Source organism: Penicillium odoratum, assembly GCF_028828045.1.
Source record: "Penicillium odoratum strain IBT 22623 chromosome Unknown utg000005l_segment0_segment0, whole genome shotgun sequence".
Classification (NCBI taxonomy): Eukaryota; Fungi; Ascomycota; class Eurotiomycetes; order Eurotiales; family Aspergillaceae; genus Penicillium; species Penicillium odoratum.
Genome location: NW_026643147.1, coordinates 6,109,313 through 6,130,538, shown reverse-complemented (window position 1 = coordinate 6,130,538; position 21,226 = coordinate 6,109,313). Strand labels below are relative to the sequence as shown.

The 21,226-nt window shown below is 48.2% G+C and overlaps 8 protein-coding genes across 8 annotated transcripts; 5 read left to right on the top strand and 3 right to left on the bottom strand.

Annotated features, from left to right (window-relative positions):
- Positions 1–477: 477 nt before the first annotated feature.
- N7520_007874 (putative mitochondrial methylglutaconyl-CoA hydratase (Auh)) lies at positions 478–1,462 on the bottom strand (the record flags this gene model as incomplete). The annotated part of the gene is made up of 2 exons (XM_057141808.1): positions 478–1,048; positions 1,110–1,462. 2 exons carry the CDS (start codon positions 1,460–1,462, stop codon positions 478–480), a joined length of 924 nt encoding a protein of 307 aa, XP_056995814.1.
- Positions 1,463–1,681: 219 nt separating this feature from the next.
- Positions 1,682–3,925, bottom strand: N7520_007873 (uncharacterized protein; the record flags this gene model as incomplete). The annotated part of the gene is made up of 1 exon (XM_057141807.1): positions 1,682–3,925. The coding sequence occupies one exon, from the start codon at positions 3,923–3,925 to the stop codon at positions 1,682–1,684; it is 2,244 nt and encodes a 747-aa protein (XP_056995813.1).
- A 1,584-nt stretch (positions 3,926–5,509) lies between these two features.
- N7520_007872 (uncharacterized protein) lies at positions 5,510–7,958 on the top strand (the record flags this gene model as incomplete). Its single annotated transcript, XM_057141806.1, has 2 exons — positions 5,510–5,715; positions 5,774–7,958. 2 exons carry the CDS (start codon positions 5,510–5,512, stop codon positions 7,956–7,958), a joined length of 2,391 nt encoding a protein of 796 aa, XP_056995812.1.
- Positions 7,959–9,699: 1,741 nt separating this feature from the next.
- On the top strand, positions 9,700–9,894 carry N7520_007871 (uncharacterized protein; the record flags this gene model as incomplete). Its single annotated transcript, XM_057141805.1, has 1 exon — positions 9,700–9,894. The coding sequence occupies one exon, from the start codon at positions 9,700–9,702 to the stop codon at positions 9,892–9,894; it is 195 nt and encodes a 64-aa protein (XP_056995811.1).
- Positions 9,895–9,963: 69 nt separating this feature from the next.
- atg11 (autophagy protein ATG11) lies at positions 9,964–14,069 on the bottom strand (the record flags this gene model as incomplete). Its single annotated transcript, XM_057141804.1, has 4 exons — positions 9,964–13,029; positions 13,065–13,715; positions 13,790–13,901; positions 14,002–14,069. The coding sequence occupies 4 exons, from the start codon at positions 14,067–14,069 to the stop codon at positions 9,964–9,966; spliced, it is 3,897 nt and encodes a 1,298-aa protein (XP_056995810.1).
- A 155-nt stretch (positions 14,070–14,224) lies between these two features.
- N7520_007869 (centromere protein H) lies at positions 14,225–15,076 on the top strand (the record flags this gene model as incomplete). Its single annotated transcript, XM_057141803.1, has 3 exons — positions 14,225–14,399; positions 14,479–14,650; positions 14,707–15,076. 3 exons carry the CDS (start codon positions 14,225–14,227, stop codon positions 15,074–15,076), a joined length of 717 nt encoding a protein of 238 aa, XP_056995809.1.
- Positions 15,077–17,720: 2,644 nt separating this feature from the next.
- On the top strand, positions 17,721–18,229 carry nhp6 (high-mobility group nucleosome-binding protein; the record flags this gene model as incomplete). The annotated part of the gene is made up of 4 exons (XM_057141802.1): positions 17,721–17,811; positions 17,863–17,958; positions 18,014–18,138; positions 18,191–18,229. 4 exons carry the CDS (start codon positions 17,721–17,723, stop codon positions 18,227–18,229), a joined length of 351 nt encoding a protein of 116 aa, XP_056995808.1.
- A 1,906-nt stretch (positions 18,230–20,135) lies between these two features.
- N7520_007867 (phosphatidylserine decarboxylase family protein) lies at positions 20,136–21,152 on the top strand (the record flags this gene model as incomplete). The annotated part of the gene is made up of 2 exons (XM_057141801.1): positions 20,136–21,015; positions 21,100–21,152. 2 exons carry the CDS (start codon positions 20,136–20,138, stop codon positions 21,150–21,152), a joined length of 933 nt encoding a protein of 310 aa, XP_056995807.1.
- Between the last annotated feature and the right edge of the window lie 74 nt (positions 21,153–21,226).

Genomic DNA, 21,226 nt, shown 5'->3' with positions numbered 1-21,226 from the left:
AAAGATCATTGTACTTTGCAGATATTTACAGATAAAAATAAATTTGTGTGTAATTGATTGGGGCGAAGTTCCAAGGCGAACAAGGCTTGACGTGGCTATACAATGACGCCCGGTGCCCGCATCAAGTGCACCAAAGGTCTGTTTATCAATTGAAATCATGGACAATAGGTAAACCTAGGTATTTATTTCACCCTGAGTAGATTCATTCACGTACCCTTTAATCCCACTCCTATGTAAGGTCCAAATGTCAACTATACAGCGGATTCTATGCAACGCTCGGAGGCTTTCAAGGTTTGGGCATACTATTAGGTGTTATCTGGTGGTCGTGTTGTACAAGTTCTCTTATTGTTATTAGGCTCCTAGTAGGTAGCATTCTATCACTTTGCCAAGAAGAAAAACCATGTCCGTTTCATTGAAACCAAACATGAAGACGAGTGAAACAGCCTAGGGAAATCAATTACGCCCGGGCATGCTTACTTACCGTCCCCGGAAAGCAGGCTTGCGCTTCTCAGCAAAGGCGCGCAGCGCCTCATACCGATCCTCTGTCTCAATCACTCCCTCGTATGCTCTGTTTTCAGAAGCCTCGCCCATCGGCGATCCTTCAATAGCCAAAAGGGCCTGTTTGATAGCAATTGGGCCACCTTCACAGATATCCAGCGCTAACCGAATGGCCGCTTTCTCAACTTTCTCACGAGCAACGCCCTCTTGAGTCGCCTCTTCGGGCAAGACCTCCACCAGGCGATCACACAGCCCCATGAAATACGCCTCTGGGCCCGTCACCCGGCGTCCGGTGAGAATCATGTCGCGCGCACGGTTCATACCAATCAAGGCAGGCAGTCTGTAGGTGCCACCGGCACCGGGGATGATCGCGAGACGGGTTTCCGGGAGACCGACCAAGCAGGAGGAGCCGAAGACACGAAGGTGAGTGCAGAGGGCAAGCTCGAGGCCACCACCTAGAGCCATGGAGGAAACGGCAGAAATGGTGGGGATCTGCAGGTTTGCGAGGTCTTTGAAGGTGCTACGGAGGTCCAAAAGGAAATCTTCTGTCCTATTGTTTCGAGCACCGATTAGCAAGGCCTTGAGATTAGGACTGGGGTTGTAGTTCTTACTCAGCAGGTGACATTTTGGCGCGCTCTTTCAGGTCTGCGCCCGCGCAGAATGCGGCGTCAACGTTGCTTGTCACTACCAAGGCACGCGTGGGGCCGTTGCCCTCCTCCGCGGCGACAGCCTTGACATGCTTCGATAGACTGTCGAGCAGCTGACGAGAGATCGCGTTTCGGGCGTTGGGTCGGTTTAGCTGCAGCAGGCGCACATGACCAGAGCCTGGGGCGGGGATCTGCTGGGTCTTGATTACGTCCTCCGGGCTGGTGCTGTAGTGCGAGATGAAAACCCGGGTTGTGTGTGTCGCCGTCCGGCGAGAGAAGGCCAGGCGGGCGATTCGGGGCGTCATTGTGGATGTCATTGCCCGGGTCAGTTTGACAGACCGAGATTTCTCTCGATCACAGGGTTGTACGAGGTGTTTGGGGTGAGAAAGATGGAGATCATAAAATGCTGAAGTTTGAGCTTTCGGGTGTGGGGAAGCTCACTCCGACGATTGCCGAGCTCATGAACTACTCGACTTTCCCCATAAGAAAACAACCATGGGCAGGGGTATCAAAGGGGTATCACAATTCATTTAGATCTATGTAAAAGTTACAGTATTGTACAATAAGTATTCCTCGATCTCCGCATTACTTGGCCACTCCCAGCCAAGTGTCCGGCTGACAATGTCGTATGCCTCCTGCACTTTGCAGTCCGATGCTATCCGATCGCCATTAATAGACTGGGGGTGTAGCTTCTCCAGATACAAACGGATCGCCACCAGAGTCTGCCGCATCATTCGCTCTCCATTCAGGCGCTCTTCAGCAAGCTCATTGAGCAACTCAGCTGACTGACTCATCCACCTCAGTAAATGTAACAGGCCGTCATCGTCTCCCACAATTCCCATGGCCCGCACAAAACTATGCAGCGTCGCATACGACGGAACATGAAGAACTGTAGGCATCTCAGGAGGTGATTCGCTCTTATTATCCATCCCAAACATGCTTTTCTCTGCTACGCCGGATGTTTTCGCCGAAGGAAGGACCAGCTGATCAAAATGGGTCTTCAGGAGCAACAGGCCATCCTCAATTAAGGTGTCGAATTCATCTCGGCCCTCAATCTCTGGGGATTTCGTAGCGGTCTGATAGAGCTTGAATGCCTTCTCTGCCTTCGAAGGCTGTTGGATGCCAGCATCAACAGCCTTGTAAAATGACACACATAAGGGTTGGAAATCCTTTGGCCCGAGTTCAATCTTGCGTGCTCGCATCCAATTCAAAACTTGAAGCATCCCGTGCCATGCCAATATGCGGACAAGCCATTTATCATACGCTCGATGAAATCCCTGAATGGGATCACGACTGAAGGTAGACAGAAGATTATGCCAAGCCCAGCGACAAGGTGGTTGCCGCGACTTGACTAATTGGATAGCATGCCAAAGGGCCATCGGATGACCAGTCTGCCATTCCGGCTCCTGGTACTCTGAAAGATTTGCAAGCGGTTCATTGTATTGGTCTTCGACTGTTCGCTCTGGTAGTCGGTCGGCCATAAAAACATCCCTTGCATAGGTGGCGACAGTCGTCCGCGAATGCCGGCATAGGAACTGGATGAATGAGCCGAATACAAAATCTGGCAGAGCCTCAAGCGCCTTCCGATGTGCTTGATATTCTGACGGCTGGTGCCACACAGTACACAGCGCTATGATCTGGTCCTCTGTAAGATTGCTACATTGTAAGTAGGCCAATCCCGAGGAAAAATTTGGAGCAGACTGAAGAAGAAGGGAGAGCAGTTTCCCAGAAGGACGGAATCCTTGAGAGATCATTCCATCCAGAAAATCGTCTAAAGTCGGCGGCTCTGTACGCACGTAGATGATGTCTCGAGCGGAAGCGGGTTCAGGGTAGACCTCCCGACCGTCACCGGGTAAAGCATGACTAGTCAGATCAAAATGGCTGTTGGCCGCCTTATGGCGGAATATCAATTTTTCGGCCATTGCAGCATAAATGACGGCCTTCATAGGTAGACCTTGGTCCTGGTATGATAGAAAACAAGCCCAGGCTTCACGCACAGTTCTGGTAGCGCGGATTCTTGCAGCCCACACCAACTCGCGGTTGCGGTCGTGAGAGATTTTCAAAGACAAAGGCCGCCTAGAGGCTAGAGCTCTTGTTTGCACGGTAGGACTACCATCGGAGTCCCAACCAGCAAGGATAGCAGATATTTCTTCCCACAGCTGAGGAGAGTAACCGGCTTCTTTCATCTGAGTCAGCACGTTCATCGCACGACTGTGTAGACCTTCATTGCCTCGCTGAGCATCCATGCCAAGCCTTTCCTCTTTCCACGGTGGCCATGAGGGGGCCTTCAAATCGGCAGACTGGCGCTCGGCTGTTGTCTTTTTATGGGCCAGCTGGACTGCAACAACAGCTCGGTAGCCTGTCCGCGTAACGGGAAGAACAGGCTTATTGGAAGCCATGGCCCTAAGGAGCTCAAACTGTGCCTGTTGTTGTATGAAGGCTGACCGAAATGGATGCATTTTCGTGGGAAGCGACAATTCCCAGAGACACTCGTTGTATTTTTGAGTCTTGAAGCGATGGATCTTCGCCCGGTCAGATGTTGATTTCCCGGCTTCGTTCAAATTGGATCTCGTCAAAAAACGAGAAAATTGGCGTGCAATAACAGGAAAAGCCTCCGGCCAAACCTGGCGTGCATGGCGGATCAAGCGAACAGTCAGCATTGCACATGTAGTCACATCAACTTTGGGTACTCTGGCATTTGGCCCTTCCATCAAACGGTCTTGATTCATTTCCAGAGAATTTTCCAAGTCGTTAATACTCGGTAGTGACTCCCCGCTCATAAGATGCAAAGAATGGATCAATAGCAATCGAAGAGTATGGGGGTCCAGATAGCGCTCTTTCAACAGAAATAGGGTGATAAAGGGTGGGACCCGAGGCCCATCCACGCATCCCGCCCGAGTTCTGTAGTCGGCTTCAAGTGCAAATATACGAGAGACTGCTTGATGAGAATCATTGCTTGTCAAGATCCAGGCCCATGCAGCCACATCTTCGACATCGTAGCCTCTCGTTGTCAGAAAAAGGCGGCTACTTTTTCGAAATACATCCTTGAGGGCAATATCCAAAGCATTTGATTCATCGCCTTCAGTTCTGCCTTGAAACAGCGGTTCAACCTGCCTTATATATTCCCCAAGTGTAGTTTGTAGAGATTGTCGCACGAAGTGTGGCCCGGGGTTGGCGTGTTTTCGAAACACTTTTCTCGGAAGAACATCATCTAGATGAATCGTGGTTCGTGGTGAAATCCTGCTGGATCCAAGTGCATGCCCTGCACTCCGAAGAGATTCGGAGAGATAATCGGATGGAGTAGGTTGGTATTTCGTGGAGTTTTTTGACGATCTTGATGCTGGTTGTTGCGCGTGTTTGGGATGTAGGTTTTCCGGATCAGGTGGATTCTGCAGATGGTATAGGGATGGCTTCTGGATTTCGGCATGATATTCATCCTGTTCCTCATCGATGTGCGCTACCTGTGATTTGAAAGCGCGGGAAGAGCCAGAATAGAATGAACGTCGGATGCCTCGCGGTTTATGGCGCAAAATATCGTTATGATGATGTATAGGAGATAATATGTCACTGTAACGGTTCTAAGACACAGTCCCCTATTAGTGACGCTTTAGCTTTTGAAGGGCTCTTTTCGACTTACCTTGCGATATGTGAATCTGCACCTTTGCGCGGCTCTTAAAGAGGATATCCCCGAGAGGCCTCGAACTTGATTGAGAGCCGATGACATCCATGAATGTAATCATAGAGACACCTTTTCTAGAGCGATAACTCCAGTCAGATGTCGCAATAACCTTTCAGACCAAAAACAATAAAGAGCGAGAACATTGAACAAAAACGAAATTCGAAAAGATGAATGCAAAGCTTCGCGGCAGAAAATGAGACCAGATCACGTGCCGGATCGACACATTTCGGGCAAGCGCGCATTCTGAGTCTCACGAAACGGTATCGCCCTCGTCCGTCAATTCTCATAGAATTAAAACCACTGTCCAAAAAAATTCACTTTAAGTAGTGGATTAATCTACTCTACGTCCCAGACCGATACTCTACCGGGGTTTTTTTTTCTTTACTTCACTGATCCAAACCCAAGAACCTGGCTCATACGTGTTGTTCGTCCCCCATTCGTCGCGATTTCATCCTTTCTTGATCCTGTCGCGGCCCTCGCATCAAGACTCCTCGAAACCACCAGTCGCGAACAAGACCACAGGTCACTCACAACTACAACTAGCCATTGATTTACAGTTGTCTGGTCGCGACCTTCAGATCTTTTCCTTCAACATATCCGGATCTTTTAAGACATCGTCTGCATTGGAGGAGATCGCGTCGACGGAAGTTCTGTCACCCTTGTCCCTCCCGCGAAGCCCCCCACCATGAACGCCGACGAAGGTGGAGATCCCAAATCGATGGCTCCGATAAATGGTGAACACTATCCGGAGCCAACTGCGACCGCGACTCCGGGTAAGAGGAAGCGTTCGACTCAGGACGAGAATTCAGCTGTCGAGCCTGCTTCCTCTACGTCGCGCGAGAGTATCAATCTCCACGAGACTTTGAAAACTCTTGTTAACCTTCTTTTGAAGTAAGCCGAACTATACCTGGGTAGTACTCCTAGGATAGAATTTACTAACAATTGACAGGCATGACACCGAACTTCAGCTCCTTTCCTGTCCCTTTGCCACGTCCGCAGCCAAGCCTCGGGCGAAGCGCGCCAAAACATCTGGTGACCAAGAGACATCCAGCATTCAGACACGGGTTGAATTGGGTCATTACAACACCCTGCAGGAATTCCTGGCCGACATTGAGCGGGCATCCACTGCGGTAATTGAGCGTAACCAGAACCAGACAAATGGAGCAAGTGCCGAAGGCGCACCTGTAACAGAGGTGGTCAATCGCATTGCGGCTTTTAAGAAGCACATGAACAGCCTCGTCGGACAATCTTTTGTCAATCAGACTGATGTCAAGGCAGAGACACCAGACGACGATGACGACGATCAGCTCCAGTCTACAGTTTCATATGTCGGCGCTCGCGAGGACAAGCAAGCCTTGACTCTGTTCGGTGGGAATCAATCACACCCAAAACAGTTATTCTCCAGTCTGCAAAAGTCCATCAAGGTACCACTGCCATCTTCTGAGTTTGGCGCAGAGAAGTTTGTGGAGGTGCAAGAACCACTTCGTGAAGGTGGACTGCCTAATGGCATTACGACTACTCGCGTGGTGCCTTATAATCTTGATTCCACTGCTCCAAAGCCTAGAACATTTGGTGAAGTTTTTGCACCACGTTCAGGCTTACCTCCTGCGGAACCTCGGAAACGAAATAGTCGAAGCGCAGTCACCTGGATTGATCCATTCGATCTCGTCCTTGACTATAAAAATTTCTCCGGGGATCGCAGCAATACCAATCTTGTACCCCTTCCCTCAGGACAATGGTTGCAATATGGTGGCGTCACCTCATCACCATCATATTGGTCTCGGGTTGAAAAGCATAATGAAGATGCAAACACTGGTTCCAAGTACGGAGACCCTGCTCTCTGGAGTGGTGACGACTCTTCTCTTCTACAGGGTGTTTACTCATCGTTTGCCCCCTCTTTCGACAGTTCAGGTGCCGTCTTGCAAGCGGGATCAAAAAACATGGTCTGGTGGGGCCAACGAGGTGCAAGGCGTTTGCGTACTTTGCTCTCTCTTCAATCTCTAGAGAAGGCACCAGACGAGGTGGATCTCGAAGCCATCGATAATATCGATGAAAGCACCCTTAATGAAATGGTCGACTCGATGAAACCGAAAGACTATGCTGAATATCTTGCTCAAAACGAAGTCGCATCCGAAAAATCTCTGGAATCTCGAGGCATCGACGAAGTTCTCGCAGAGGTTTCCGACTTGCTGGAGACCCTGGGTTCATACCAAAACATCCGCAGAACCACTATCCCTTCTGTCAATGAGAATACCGAATCAAATGATTCACCTGTACCAGATTTCGATGATCCAGACACTCCATCCGAGGCTGAGATCGCTGTTTACGAAAACTTGAGATCAAAACTTGTTTCCATAATCAGCAGCTTGCCTCCGTATGTCGTTTCAAAGGTGAATGGTGATCAATTGGGAGAGTTAAACATCAGCCAAAAGATCATCATAGAAAGCCCTGATTGGAAGGGCACAATGGAGAAAGATGACCACACCCTTCATCAAGAGCGTGCTGCGGCCATCGCTGCTCAGGCTAATGCCGCCAATCGTGCTTCAACGCCATCATCCACTCGACCCAATAGTCTCCAAGCGCCTCACTCCACATACAACCAGCGCTCTTTCAATGCAAACGCTCGTTTGCCCCAATCCCAGGGGGCTTTCCAAGTTCCCCCACAAGCCCGGCAACCCTCATCAACCGGGTCATTCACTCCCCCTTATGCAGGAGGTCGTGCACCAAGCACTCCTTCCCAACGCCCTGGTTATGGCTCTCAGTTTGCGCAAACAAATTCGCAATATAGTCAAGCCAACAACGTACCACAGTTCCAGCGTCCCACTTCCAATGGATATACCCCCCAGCCTTACACTCCACGACCCGGGCAAGCAGCTGCATACAATGCCACTCCTCAGGGACGTACTCCCAGCGCTGCAGCTGCCCCGGCTCAACGATACCAACACGCAAATCAAACCCCATCACAAACATATTCAAACAGCACTACCACCGCAGCGTATGCTCGCAGTGCCATTGAACAAGCTACTATAATCGATCGGAGTAAAGCAGCTCATCCACAACTTGAAGCTCGCCATTCCCAAGAGGGAAGCTTGACACCAGGAAGCAAGCAGAGCGGCACTCCCATACAGTCATAGGAGTCCCATTTTTTTACTTTCATGCATGTTCATTCGAACACGGCCGCTATGTTGACTGGTCCATGAAAACTTTCTTAAATGCCTCTAATCTGTTTGTGACTGTCATATCTTGACTCCTGTTGAGAAGCGCTTTTTTTCTCACTTGAACATGGCTTCACTGGTTTACCTTGTTCTTTCCTCCTTTTCTCCAATGTGTTTTTAATGGTCTTTGCAATCCTATCTTGCGGGTTCTCATGGGGTTTTCGATGTTGCGTTGGAATAAATCAAGCGAATGGCGCGTGTGCATGGTTTTCTATTTTCCAATCCGGGGTATTGGTGTGGGTGGTATGAATTGCTGTTGCGAGGCATACTATTTCTTTGTCCGTTGACAATATTAGTCTAGATAGGAAGAATACCGCTTTCGCTCTAATTACAATCGTGTTCTACCCTACATATAATAGACCATTGTAATTGTAACATTGAATAAAGAAATAATCTCCTTAAAAACACCGTACCATAATCAACGTTGACGGCAAAGTGTATCCTATCCATCCCAATGCTCATATTCATACCAGTGATTGTAAACAATCTAAAAATTCAGATGTATATATTGCCTAAGATCACCAAAAAGGTCTAGAACTACTCTGCATACCTTTCATGATATCCATAGGCCTAGTTCGTAATTTCAAAGGCTTTCAAATATTAGATCATAATATTATTGTGATGCAGCGTGAACATGGCTTGCTGGAGAACCTAGGTACCCCAATAATTGTAAAAAACATGGAAAATTGGCCGGGATTGCTCATATATATAATTATTTCATAGACTTTATGTAATGCATAGAATCCCAAGAGCTTTTGTTTTTGCCGCTTATTCATTAGATTATTGCTACTTATCGTAATCCCGGCCATTTACAAAGTCTCAATAACTATACATAAGTAGTAAGCTCTCCTGCTAGTTTAAGCCTTAAGGCGTTACTCTATTTGCTGTACTTCCCTATGCGCATTAGAAGACAAATCCTAAAAACCATGATCTTCATTTCCTACTCTAATGAGCCCTCACTGGTAATCCCCCGAGTTCAGGAACAGTTTCTGGTCCTATTTGCTTCTGCCTCGCCTAGTCCATCAATCCAAGACCATTGCGTTCTCTGTGTTCTCGTAAAGAACCTGTAGATGACTAGACTATTTTCTGGAAGGTAATTAGTGGCTGTTAGCATTGAAAATAAAGTTTGATGGAGCTGGACTCGCTGAAATAGATTGATAACTGTTGCTGGTGCCAAAACAGTAATCCTGGAGGCCTATAGGTCTCTTAAGTAGCTTAATAAATTAGAAGAAGTTCTGTGAGTCAGATGTGTGCTCAAATCTCTGTTAGGGCTCTTTAAGAATAGATTTTTATATAAATTTGAACGCTTAAAGATTTGGGGGGATTTTCCAGGACTTTACCTGGATGTTACCTACGAACGTTTCTACCAGGGCAAGCTCCCCTCCTCATTGAGCCACGCATCATGGAGTAGCCAACGGAACATTGTAATCATTCTGATGGTGAATGCTGAGACTTGAGGTCTTATTTCATTTGTATTTGTATGCGGGGGTATCTTGAGGGGAAGTGAAAGCAAGGACGTGTTGATGAATGACCGTCCTAAGCAAAGAGAAAAAACAAAACAAAAAAAAACACAAAACAACCCCCATAAACCAATAAAACATCTTGCATCATTATCGGAAAAAAGGACAAGTCTCTGGAATAACTCCGTAAATCCAACAACATGACTTGGACTTCTATCATGGACCATCTTCCCGCCGATATTCAACAGACCATAGCTTCTCCCACGGCCGACTCCTTCCTCCCTGTCGTCGGGCGGATATTGATCTTGAGGGCGGCGATGCTGCCTCACTCCCAGCAGCACCACCTGCCAGTGGCCGTGGAGGAGATTGTGCTTGATTGGCAGCCTATAATTTAGAAAGCTAGGTCAGCAGATAGATCTAGATTACACCCGAGAAAAGGTAGAAACTGTGACTTTTCCTACTTTTCACGGGCCCAAGAGGAGGTCACGGCGAACCTCTTCAAAAATGGGGGCATTTTCACGATGAGATCCTGTAGCAGCAGGCTCGTCGGTGTCGATGGGACGAACTAGATCGACCGCTGAGTCATTGGCCTTTTGAGAGGGCGTCGGTGTGCCCCGTTTAGAATTAGAGCTATTCCGACGACTATCCAAGCTCTTAGACAGAGTCTGGGCGACAGTGCTTTCTTCGGTTGGACGCTTGAGCCGAATGCTACCCTTAGCATCTATTGGTGTCGATGCAACAGTAGTCTTGGCAAGTCCCGGAGTAGCAGGTGCCCCGGGTTTCTCTTCTGCAGCATCAAGAAGATACCAACGCAGTCCATCTGATAGCTCAAAGGGATTCTCGTCGTCGATAGAGGTGGCTTCGCTGGCCTCTCCAAGCGAGTGCCGATCGGGGGCGATCCCATTTAGTGATTTCGAGAGGTCTACAACACGTTCCTCAATCTTGGATATGCGGGCAAGCAACCAGTCACGAGTGTTAAGCTTGTGAGAATCTTGCTCGCGCAAAAAGTAATGTGGCGCGCCCACATTAAAAGCGGCCCAAGAGCGAATAGCCTGGTTTCGAGTCGGGAGAAACAGAGCGAGGTCACCTTCCTTAAAAGATCGGTAGGCAATTTTGTCGTGGGCCTCACTTTGAACCCTATGGTACTTCTCACGATAGCCCCGGGCTTCCTTTTGCCATTTTCGTGCTAGAAGCTCAATGTCTTTCACACGTTTCACCACGACATCCCCGAAAATGGAAACATCGAATCGAGAGAGGCTTTCCAGAAAAGCGGAGAATTTGGCATCTTCCTCTTCTGAGCTCTCAGCTCGCATCCACTCAAGCAGTGCACTATCGGGTTTAGCAGAAACGATCCCAGACTGGGCGATACTCTCACCCAACCCAGACACCGAAGCTGCAAGCTTTGATGCCCGCTGGACGACGAGACGGCCATCCTGCTGAATGATCGCAAATCCCAGTTGCTCAAGCATCCGCTCTAACTTATCGACCTGCGAATAAAGTTGCCGGGACGTCTCATAGCACTTAGTACCTCGGCCTTCATAGCGGGTTAGAGCATCTCGTTCCGCTTCAGAGGCTGCCTCAACCTTGTTTTCCAATTCGTATTTTTGGTCCTGTAAATCCTGAGCCTTGGTTTCGGCATCCGCTAGCCTCTGAGACAAATCTGCATGTTTTCGCTCCTCTTCCGCAATTCTTCCCCGGAGCGCATCCGAGCCAATCTCACCCGTAGATACTTGTGAATGCAAAGTATTCAGCTTCGCGCGTTCCTGCTCCAGCTCCAGCTTTGTACTATCCATTTCAGTTCGCACTTGAGAGAGCTCCTTTACCAACTTGGCCACCTCGGCCTCACGTCCATCAAAGACCCTAACCTGTTCTTCTAATTGCGATTGAAGCGCATGCGTCTTCTCCTCGAGAGACTTGATCTCAGTCATCGCCTTTGATGCATTGTCTTCAGCGCTCTTGGCGTGTATGGACAAGCCTTCGGAAAGCACCTCGATGGCATGAATGATATCGGGGAGTTCGAGTGGTACAGAACCACCAGGAGATAGATTCATGAAAGCTGACTGTAGGGTTTGGTAGTTATCCTGTGCTTTTTGGCTCCATTCGCTATTCTGGCGTACAAGAACAGTCATCTCATTTCGAAGCTCTTGCTCTTTCTCTTGTTGAACTCGTATCCGTTCATCGAGGTCTTTGGCCTTTTGAGCCTCTTCCGCTGAGCTCGCCTGGGCACTTTGCAAATCAGCCTCGAGTTGGTGGATCCGCTCTTCGGCTTCTTGTCTCTCATGATCTCGACTGTCCATGAGCTTATCTAGCTCTTCTTCCACTTCCTCATTACGAAGCCGGCATTTCTTGACTTCCGCCTCGAGGTATTTTCGCTCATCCTCAAATTCACGCTGCCGAGCCTCTAGGTTTCCAATAAGGTCCTTCTTGGTGGATTGAGCTTCTTGGTACTTATCGGAATTAGTCTGCCGCTCAGCATGGGCCTCCTTCTGAAGCCTCTGCACGGCCTCCCTTTCGGTCATTAGTTCGGCTTCGAGAGAGACTATGCGCTGGACAAGCACTTTGTCCTCAGGGGACTGGGTCATAGACACACGCCTCGATGATACCGAGGACCGCCTAGAGAGAGTATCGAGATGTGGAGACGCTGGTGAACTTGGGAATTCCGGTCCAAAATTCCCACTAGATGGCCGACTGAGGTGGCTTTGCCGATGGAGTAGGTCCTCCAGCTTACGGATCCGACTCTCGGAGCCCTTGAGCCGCTCTTCCAATTTGGTCTTCTCATCCTGCAGGCTTCGAACCATGTCATCTCCACGTAGCAACATAGAGCTTCGGCCCATGTCAAACACACTGCCATTCTTGAATGCCTTGGCTCGTCGTCTTTGCTGGCGTGTGGGTGCATCCAATTCTTTCAACTGCTGAGACAAGTCATCCGCCATTTTTGTGAGGGAATGCTTCGACCGTAGATCTTCTATGTAAGTCTCGATCTCTTTCCGGGATACTACAGGCCATTCTTCATCCTGTCCTTGGAGGTTCACTTCAATCCCAATGGTTGTAGAATCCCCAAAGGATATGTGATCTCCCATGTTTTTGACCCATTTCTTTCGGCGTCTTTGCTCTTCGTCTCTTAGGACAGCCATCTCTTCCGCCAAGTTCAAGGAGTCTGCCTTGATCTTACCGCTCCACTCGTGACGCCGCACAGACTCGATCAGAATCGAGCCATAGACCATCGGCATCTGAAAGACCGAGTCGATGACTTCAAAAGCATTGGTATTCACGTCAAGGTTGATCAATTGGGTGTGGGCGTCGGCCAGACGGGATTGGAGAAATGAGATGGTCCGCATGTTTTGAAGAGCTGTTTTCTCGGCGGCGTTGCGCCGCCGCACAGAATGCGCGAGGGCTTGCTGAAGATCTGCGCCGGCCGCCAAAAGAGAGGGGAGGAGATTTTGAGTATGGTTTAGTGCAAGCCTGGAGATATTTGCCAGCATCTTCTGGTTATTTGGGAGCCCAAGAACATGCTCATAGTCTGAGCCGATCTTTTTTGTAATGGTTTCTACTTCGGTGAGTAGACCCTCGTCCACTTCGGCGGGGAAGAGAGGATGTCATCAACCAAGTGTTGGGTATCCGAAGCAATCTCACCGACCGTCTTCCCAATATCTTGCATCTGCCCAGCGAAGCGCGGCGATGCAATGGCAGCATCCGCTCCAGCTTGTAGGACTTCATTCGCATCAACAAAATCATTCAGAGTCCCCGTTGGTCGATTGTTATCTTTCTTAGGTGTAGATGGGCGTCCAAGAAGAGGAAAGTCTTTCCGGGCCGGGATGTTTTCTAGTCGCGCCAGAGCATCTTGCCAGCCATCCAGAGCGGTCTGCTGCTCCTCCAGTAAGCTAGAGGCCCATGTCTGAGCATCTTGGAACCGGTGTTCCAGGTTGCCCACGTGAGACTTGAGGTTCTCGAGTGCGACACCCACGGCGCGGTTGATGACATCCGTTCGCTCACTATGCTCCTGGATCGCCTTATCAGTGGTTCCACAGCTCTTGGATAAATCCTGAGCCCAGGTCTTCCTTGCCATGAAGAGATTTTGCCATGCCTGGAGGTCGTTCTGATCGGTGAGAGAAGCCGGAGGGCTGCTGGGCTGATAGGGTTCGGGTTCAGGGAGCATTGGAAGCTCGATCTCGCGGGATTCGCTCACATATTGTCGGTCGTACACGAATATTTCAGTCTGTTATTCACGTCAGTCATTTGTTAGCACATCGGGGATGTGAGGCGGAGATTCGGGATTAGGTAGCCACGCACCTCAGTGGCAAGCGTTTGTGTTTTCACGTTCTTCCCCCGGGCAGTCATCAAGATCTGCCTGGAAGGAGGAATCGACGTATACCGAACGACCCATGATTTGAGCGCATCAGGGCTGTAAATAAGGTGGAGTTAGCTCGCGGGCGCATAAAGCTAGGGACATCGGCATGGGCATTCCCCTCATCGAAACTTGGGGAAAAGATAAAAAAACATACGAAGCAAAGGCTACTGGATCGGCCAGTAGGTGTTCACCGGAGTGAGCGATATAAATGTGTAAAGACATTTCCCCCTCCTCACCCGAGCGTAAAAGCTCTAGTTTTCAGGGAAGAGGGGAGTGTACATAGTTAAGTTTGGCAGGGGCTGAAGCTCTTCCAGGTGAGTTCCCCACCGCCCCCAGTCCATATCACAAGATACTCTTGGTACGCACGCGATCTCCTCATGGCTACAAAACATGGCCAGTGGCCACACCTTCGGGCAGGGGAGCTGACCCTCCTTGATTATGCTGCAGATGACACCCGCGATGTGGTGATGCTCTCGGACAAAGAAGCTCTAGTCCTGCAGCTCGCGGAGCAGATCCAGGAACAACAATTAGAAAAAGCATTGCTGGAACAAGGTTTGTACACAAGACCTCTTTCTCTCCTTACTTTTGTTCCAATTCTTTCTTCCTTTTTTGGCCTCTTACATGTTTCTAGAACTGGAGTCGCTTTCTGGTGACAATGTGGAAGAGGAGCTCGCGATCGCTGAACGCGAGTTCTTGGAGGCGCGGGCTACCTACACTGTCAGAAGGAAAGCAGCGCGTACCATCCTCATGACTGACCCGATCTTGAAAGCGGTTCACCTGAAAGCGACCAACCCTGTTGAAAAGTACGTTGTTACCCCTGACTAGTTGATATGCGCCCCGTCTTATGAAACTCTCACAGGGCGCTTTTTCGGTTGGTCAACCGTCGCGACGAGCTAGCTCTGGCGTATGAAAATCTGGCTTCCGTCCACAATGCTGTTCTCAAACAGCTCGCCAACACAAAGATCGAGAATTTACAGATCAACCGGGAGAACCAGGAGCTCGTGAGCCAGCTACTAGAGCTCACCAAGCAGAATTCTTCCTGGCGCGAAAGGCTTCAGGATGCAAAGCTCGCGTCGCAACTAGACGAACTCGAAGCTGAACTCCGTACCAGCAAGGCGAAATGGGAAACAATGAAGAGCATCGCTAGTGCCATGGTAGTCGGCAGTGGACTCAATTGGGCTGAGGACGATGATCTTCAAGCACTTGTTCTGGATGAGAGCGATGATTAATGTATTTACGAACGCGTTTTGATGTGTGCTTTGGTCTTTTTTCGGTCTTCGCGCACTTAGAAAGGTTTATACCCCCATGGTCCGATAAGGGCAACGAATTGATACGATCGACCTATTGAAAATTTCGATATTCTGAATAGATTCTTAAATTTTTCTACAAATTCGAAATTTCCGTGAAATCATGGCCGACATAGGATCTGTGTAAGACCCACGTCTACATCACTGCACAGCCACCATGACGGAGTGGATAGATAAGAGACTTACGGGGAAAGGACTTGCGCAACAAAATCTACCCAGATCCATGGATTGATGTGTAGCATAGATCGCATTCGATACATCTAGTTTATACCTTACCGACTATAACTAAATTCAGACTTACATTAGCGTTTCGGCTAGCGTGCAGAATCCAGTGCGTATTACGCGAGGGCAACTCTATGACGCTCGGAAGAAGTGGAAAGGGTAATATTACAAGGTGGAGTGGTACTTGTTTCCTGCGGGAATTGAACCAGTACACTCAGGTACCCATCTTGTATCGGAATAAACCAGCCATTGCCTTCAGTACAGTCTACCTGTAGGTACATAAATAGCACTATTTTTTTTTTAGCGCTGTAGGCCGAATCCTTCTGTACATTTCTGGACTCGCAGACCATTTCCGCTTTCCAGGCATAAACCCCCGTAACCAATGGATCTTTCAAGACGCGTCTTGCAAGGGAAACAATACATGATTTACGGCTTGTGATCATGGGATGATCCGAACTCTGCAGGAATAAATCTCCCAAGCCTTCCCATCCTTTCCCATACTGTAATATGGCGCGACCTTCGGTTTCCAATCCCGTAAGACGGGCACCGGTGGATAGGATATCGGCAGCTCTGGCCACATTTCAAAACAATCAGAAAATTTGATAATTACGCGCAAAGTTCTAGGTATGGCTGTGTTTCCAATCGGTGGTATTGCTCAAAGGTCACGCCCTATGACTGAGCAACGCTCCAACTTACGGTTGCGACTCCAGGCCCTTACCTCGCGCTAATTCAATCATGAATATGGGCGTGTTATCACACGGAGGTCGGTGCTTTTTTCCAAAACAAAATAAATTTCCATTTCTATTATACTGTCGCTGGTTAACTACTGGTTATGCACTCGGTCTAGCTTCCAGAGGCGGCATGGTGAACACTTACTTAGTTTAGATACTCCGGGGTACGGAGTACTTTGGTGGTGGTCACTTACCAATGACTACTGGGTACTACTCCCCACGTAATTGCCGTATTTGTCTCGGGCTTATTGCCTCGATGGCCAAAGAGAATTTTGTGCGGGTGCCATTTGTCTGTGATAACAGTATCGCGCAACGCTCCTTACAAACGCCCACATGAAAGGTCTTTGAAGGCGTGTAGAGTCTACAGTTTCCCAGTCTTTTTGTCTTTTGCCAGCTGGGGGTTTTTATTATAGTTCTACCCAAATTAAAATTTAATAGTAAAGATAAAATCCTTGAGTTTCATTGTTTGATTTATTGATTAATAATGGGCTATATGATACATAGGAAGACAGTGTAGTAAACTCTGGCTCTCCAGAAAACCAGCTGAGCTGCGTTTTGGAGTGGTACTGGGTACTTGCGTGGGAAGTCACATTACTATGGGTTCCAACGGTATATGGTACGACCACCTGCGCGGTTTTTCGCTGGTGCTCCACTGTGAGAGGGCTTGAGTATGTTATTGTCTGGTACGCTTTTCGTCAACAGAGTACTACTAGTATTACTAGTAGTTGCTGACTCTTATTTAGACTATAAAATTGGAAATAACAGTATAAATAAAATAAAAGAATAAAATACTAGAATATATAGAATATGTCAAATATAAACCTCCAGAGATACTATGTTTTTCGTGGAAGATGATTTTAATTACCATACCAGAAGTACAGACTTTTGGTGGGAAGGAGCCACCAAAAAAATAAAATACTGTGACGCAGGCTGTTACATTCCCGTGTGTAAGCAAACAGCAAGGGAATCCCCCTCTCTTGAGTCTTTCCCTACTACTACAGCTCTCCCCCCTCTCTTTCCCTTCTTCCTACACTACCAACTCTCACCCATACAAACTTGACCATACAAACCTCAGGTACTGCATATCCCCATCTATATCAACATCAACCCCCAATCACCCAATTCTCTCCACCACCACCATTTCCCTTTTTTTTCTGCTTTCTTCTTGTCCTTCTCTTCTTTTTCAACGTCTTTTTCTTTTTTTTCTCGTCGTCGTGGTCGCGGTCGCGCATTTCTTGTTTTTGCGCTCCAATCACCCTAACTTGCGCCCAGCTCAATAGGACGGATTCAGCGTTGAAATTGTTTATTAAAATATATAATCTACGTTTCGCGTGAGTTTCGTCTCGAGTTTGACGCGTTATTCTGGTGCGATTGGGACCAACTGAGGTGACTTGGTCGCCTCAACGCGTGTTGCGTCAACTGCTCAGGTCAACCTTAACGCGTCCGCTCCCCAACTCATCTTCTCTGCACCAATTTGTTTCCTCTGTTTTTTGCTATCTATCCTCTGTTTCTTGCTATTTATCGCAACCCTTTCATCTGCAATTTTCTTCCATCTCTTCCATCTCCTGCATCAACTTATTGCTCATTTCATATCCGAACACCAACAACTAACCATGGCGAAGGTCACCAGAAAGATGCCTCCCGCTAAGAAAGTCACCGCCACCCGCAAGGCTAAGAGTGATCGCGCTCCTCGCCGCAAGAAGGGTAAGTCATTGTCGACACGATTGACTGGATTAAGTCCTAATTCATCTTTAGACCCCAACGCTCCCAAGCGAGGTCTCTCTGCTTACATGTTCTTCGCCAACGACAACCGCGACTTGGTTCGTGAGGAGAACCCCGGCATCACTTTCGGTAAGACTGCTTTTACCCCAATCTTGCTTGTAAATTTTATCTAACTCCCCTGCAGGCCAGGTCGGAAAGATGCTCGGTGACAAGTGGAAGGCTCTGACTGAGGATGAGCGCAAGCCTTACGATGAGAAGGCCGCCACTGACAAGAAGCGCTACGAGGAAGAGAAGGCCAAGTACCAGGAGGTAAGTTGTATAATTTCCCAAACAATCATACCCCTACTAACGTGATCTCTAGTCCCTGGCTGCTGGTGATGATGATGAGGAGTCCTCCTAAATGTCTCTTCGCAACCTTTTTCTTGCGAAGATGCTGGCGTTCTCGTGCTCTCTCAATGATTCTCCCGGTCTACTTTTTCCTTGTTGCTTTATCACTTACGGGCTTAACGGATGGGTTCCTCGGTGGTTTTTGATTGCTTTTTGATGGCCTGATTCGGCCCGAACTTGTGTTTCCCTCGCGGGAAATGGTTTTCATCTTGACGCCCCATCCTTTTAACAGTCTTGTTTATGTTTTCCTTACTTTTTTTCTTATCTACCGGCTGGGAAATAGGAAAGAAAAGAACTCAACTATTACCCCGCATGACTGATCTGAAGGGTGGCCAGGACGGTGCTTGCTGGATCTCTCGGCGCAAGCCTAGTCTGCTGTATACTAGTCTAATCAACCCTATTTTATTTCCCTATCTCATGATCCTCAAATGGATGGAGGGAGTGTCAGAGCTAAGCTTTCATAAGTCGCCCTTAGCAAAAGATGTATCGAGCATGTCACCCTGTCCGTATTAGACAGGAACGGCTGGGTGATCTAAGAATTCGGCCAGAAAGCCTGTTAGTGAACTCATCAACTTTGAAGGGCATTTCGAGCTGTAGGATCGAACTGCAACCATTCATCACCTGAAAAGGGCTGAGGTTGGTTCTGCTGCCCTATCCACTTCCCAGTTTTTACTTTGGTTTACTACCCTCAACAATACAGTGTATACTTCCAGCAGGGCTCCACATTATCTTTTAGGAAGCCGTTGTTCAAGTCATTTGCTTAACAAGTCACTTTCATTGCAACTGCCGTTCAGGTGTCCTCGATGTCCAGACAATTATCATCCGGATATGTGCCAATGCAGGCTGATCACAGGCCTCAATGGCCGGCTTGATCTCCAGATTTCACTATCGATAAGATACCACGCACAATGGGATTGAGAGCATCATGAGGATACCGGATATATCTCTCCATGTCTTGAGATGGGAGACGTCTTTTGCCGAGGACGATTTTCACCACTGCTCGATCCAGCAAGCTCGCTGAAATCTATGACTCATTTTCGATACTTCAAGTCGATGGATACCCAGTGGGCTTTATGGCTTTTGCTTGTCCAGACACCCAAACATAGGGCGATTCTGGAGTATGCCCGTGTTGGTTTGTCGATGCAAGTCCAGGGTCAATGCAGCGGACAACCATTCGAGAAGAGAAGATAGCATGAGCTTCCAACAAGCCCTTAAGATATCCGTCGAGATGCAGGGGACTAGATTTTCATTTATGTCACCTTTTCCCCCTTGCTTACCATTCCAGCATTCCAAGGCATCCGACTCACATAAATGTACCTTGCATCTTTCCAGGTGTATTTATACCAGAGATTATCTCACGACCTGCTCACTAGTCGCTACCAATCCTTCGGTCTGGTCATCGATTAACTCACCTGACAGGGTTCTCAGTGTCACTCTATTTTTCATTCTCACTGATCAATGGCAAGCGGATCACAATGCATTCCTAAAAAATATTCATTTTTTTTGTTGCTACAAGCGGTCTTAACAGCTTCCAGTTCCTGCAGCAACGCGAGTGACTATTACACACATAAGCTCGTGCTTGTCCAAGGAACTGATCTTTCTTCTGAAGAACTATAGTGACAGCTATATCCAACAAACAGTCCAAAGGTTATATTTCTCGTCCCAGAGGCCGAAATCGCGCAGATACATAAGGTACTAACTTTCCAACGATACTTAGAGAACCGTGCCATGTTGACGAGAATGACCCCACAGCCTGGGCATGGGATATTATAAAGGAGGCCGATTAAAGACCTCGGACCCTCCATCCTGTTCTACAGAATTTTCAACAGCTCATCGAAACCAACTCGCGTGTTGATTTGCTCTTTCGATCTTTATTCCAGCAAAAGACATGTACCTCCAAGATTCGAGATTATCAGCATATGCTACAATTTCTGAACTACGTAATCACCCACGGCCCTCCTTGGAGTGCCAAAGGTCTCCATGTTGGCCTCCCAATCGGAACGATCTTCTTTTTGGACTATGCTCAAACAGCCGTTGGCTTTGCGACATTTCTTGACCCGGATGTGAATTCAATGATCAAGCATGTACTAAATGCATGGGCCGATTTTTTACAGTCTAAATCCTCAGCCGCTGTACTTGATGCTTCTGCCAGTGGCTGGTTCAGCAGTCCAGCTCTTGCTGCATTGACGAGTGCTGCAAATATCGGTGGAACCACCTACACGTTTGACGAGATGTTTGTTTGCGATCCATCTGCGCCATACCATGGCTTCCAATCCTGGGACGCCTTCTTTACACGAACTTTCAGGGAAGACATCCGCACTGTGGCTTTTCCAGACGATAATAGTATCATTGTCAATGCATGTGAATCCCAGCCCACTGCACTAGTCAAGGGCGTGAAAGCACGGGATAGTTTCTGGATCAAAGGACAGTCCTATTCTTTGTCTGATATGATTGGCCAGAATTATTCTAATCATTTTGTTGGGGGTACTGTCTACCAGGGCTTCCTGAGTGCCTTCAGCTATCACCGTTGGCATGCTCCTGTATCTGGCAAAATCGTCAAAACCTATACTATCAACGGGACATATTCTTCGGCGCCACTGAGCACTGATGGCAGTCCATCAACCTGGGCTGATTACCCAGCATATAACACGGCTACGTCGACACGGGCCGTAATACTTATTGAAGCCGATAACCCAGCAATTGGTCTGATGACTTTTCTTGCGGTTGGACAGGCTGAAGTCTCGACGTGTGAAATCACTGTCAAGGAAGGGGTATATGTGAAAAAGGGAGACCAGCTCGGTATGTTTCATTCTGGAGGGTCAACGCACTGTTTGATTTTCCGACAGGGAGTCAATGTTACCTTATTCCCAGAAATAGAAATAGGAAGTAAAGGAAATATGGCTGTCAGGAGTCAGCTGGGGACTGTGATGCCCTAGAGATACTTTTACAAGAGATTAGTCACTCAGCCTTCTCCTTGCCGGCTTCAGTCTATTCCTAGTTACATTATGTA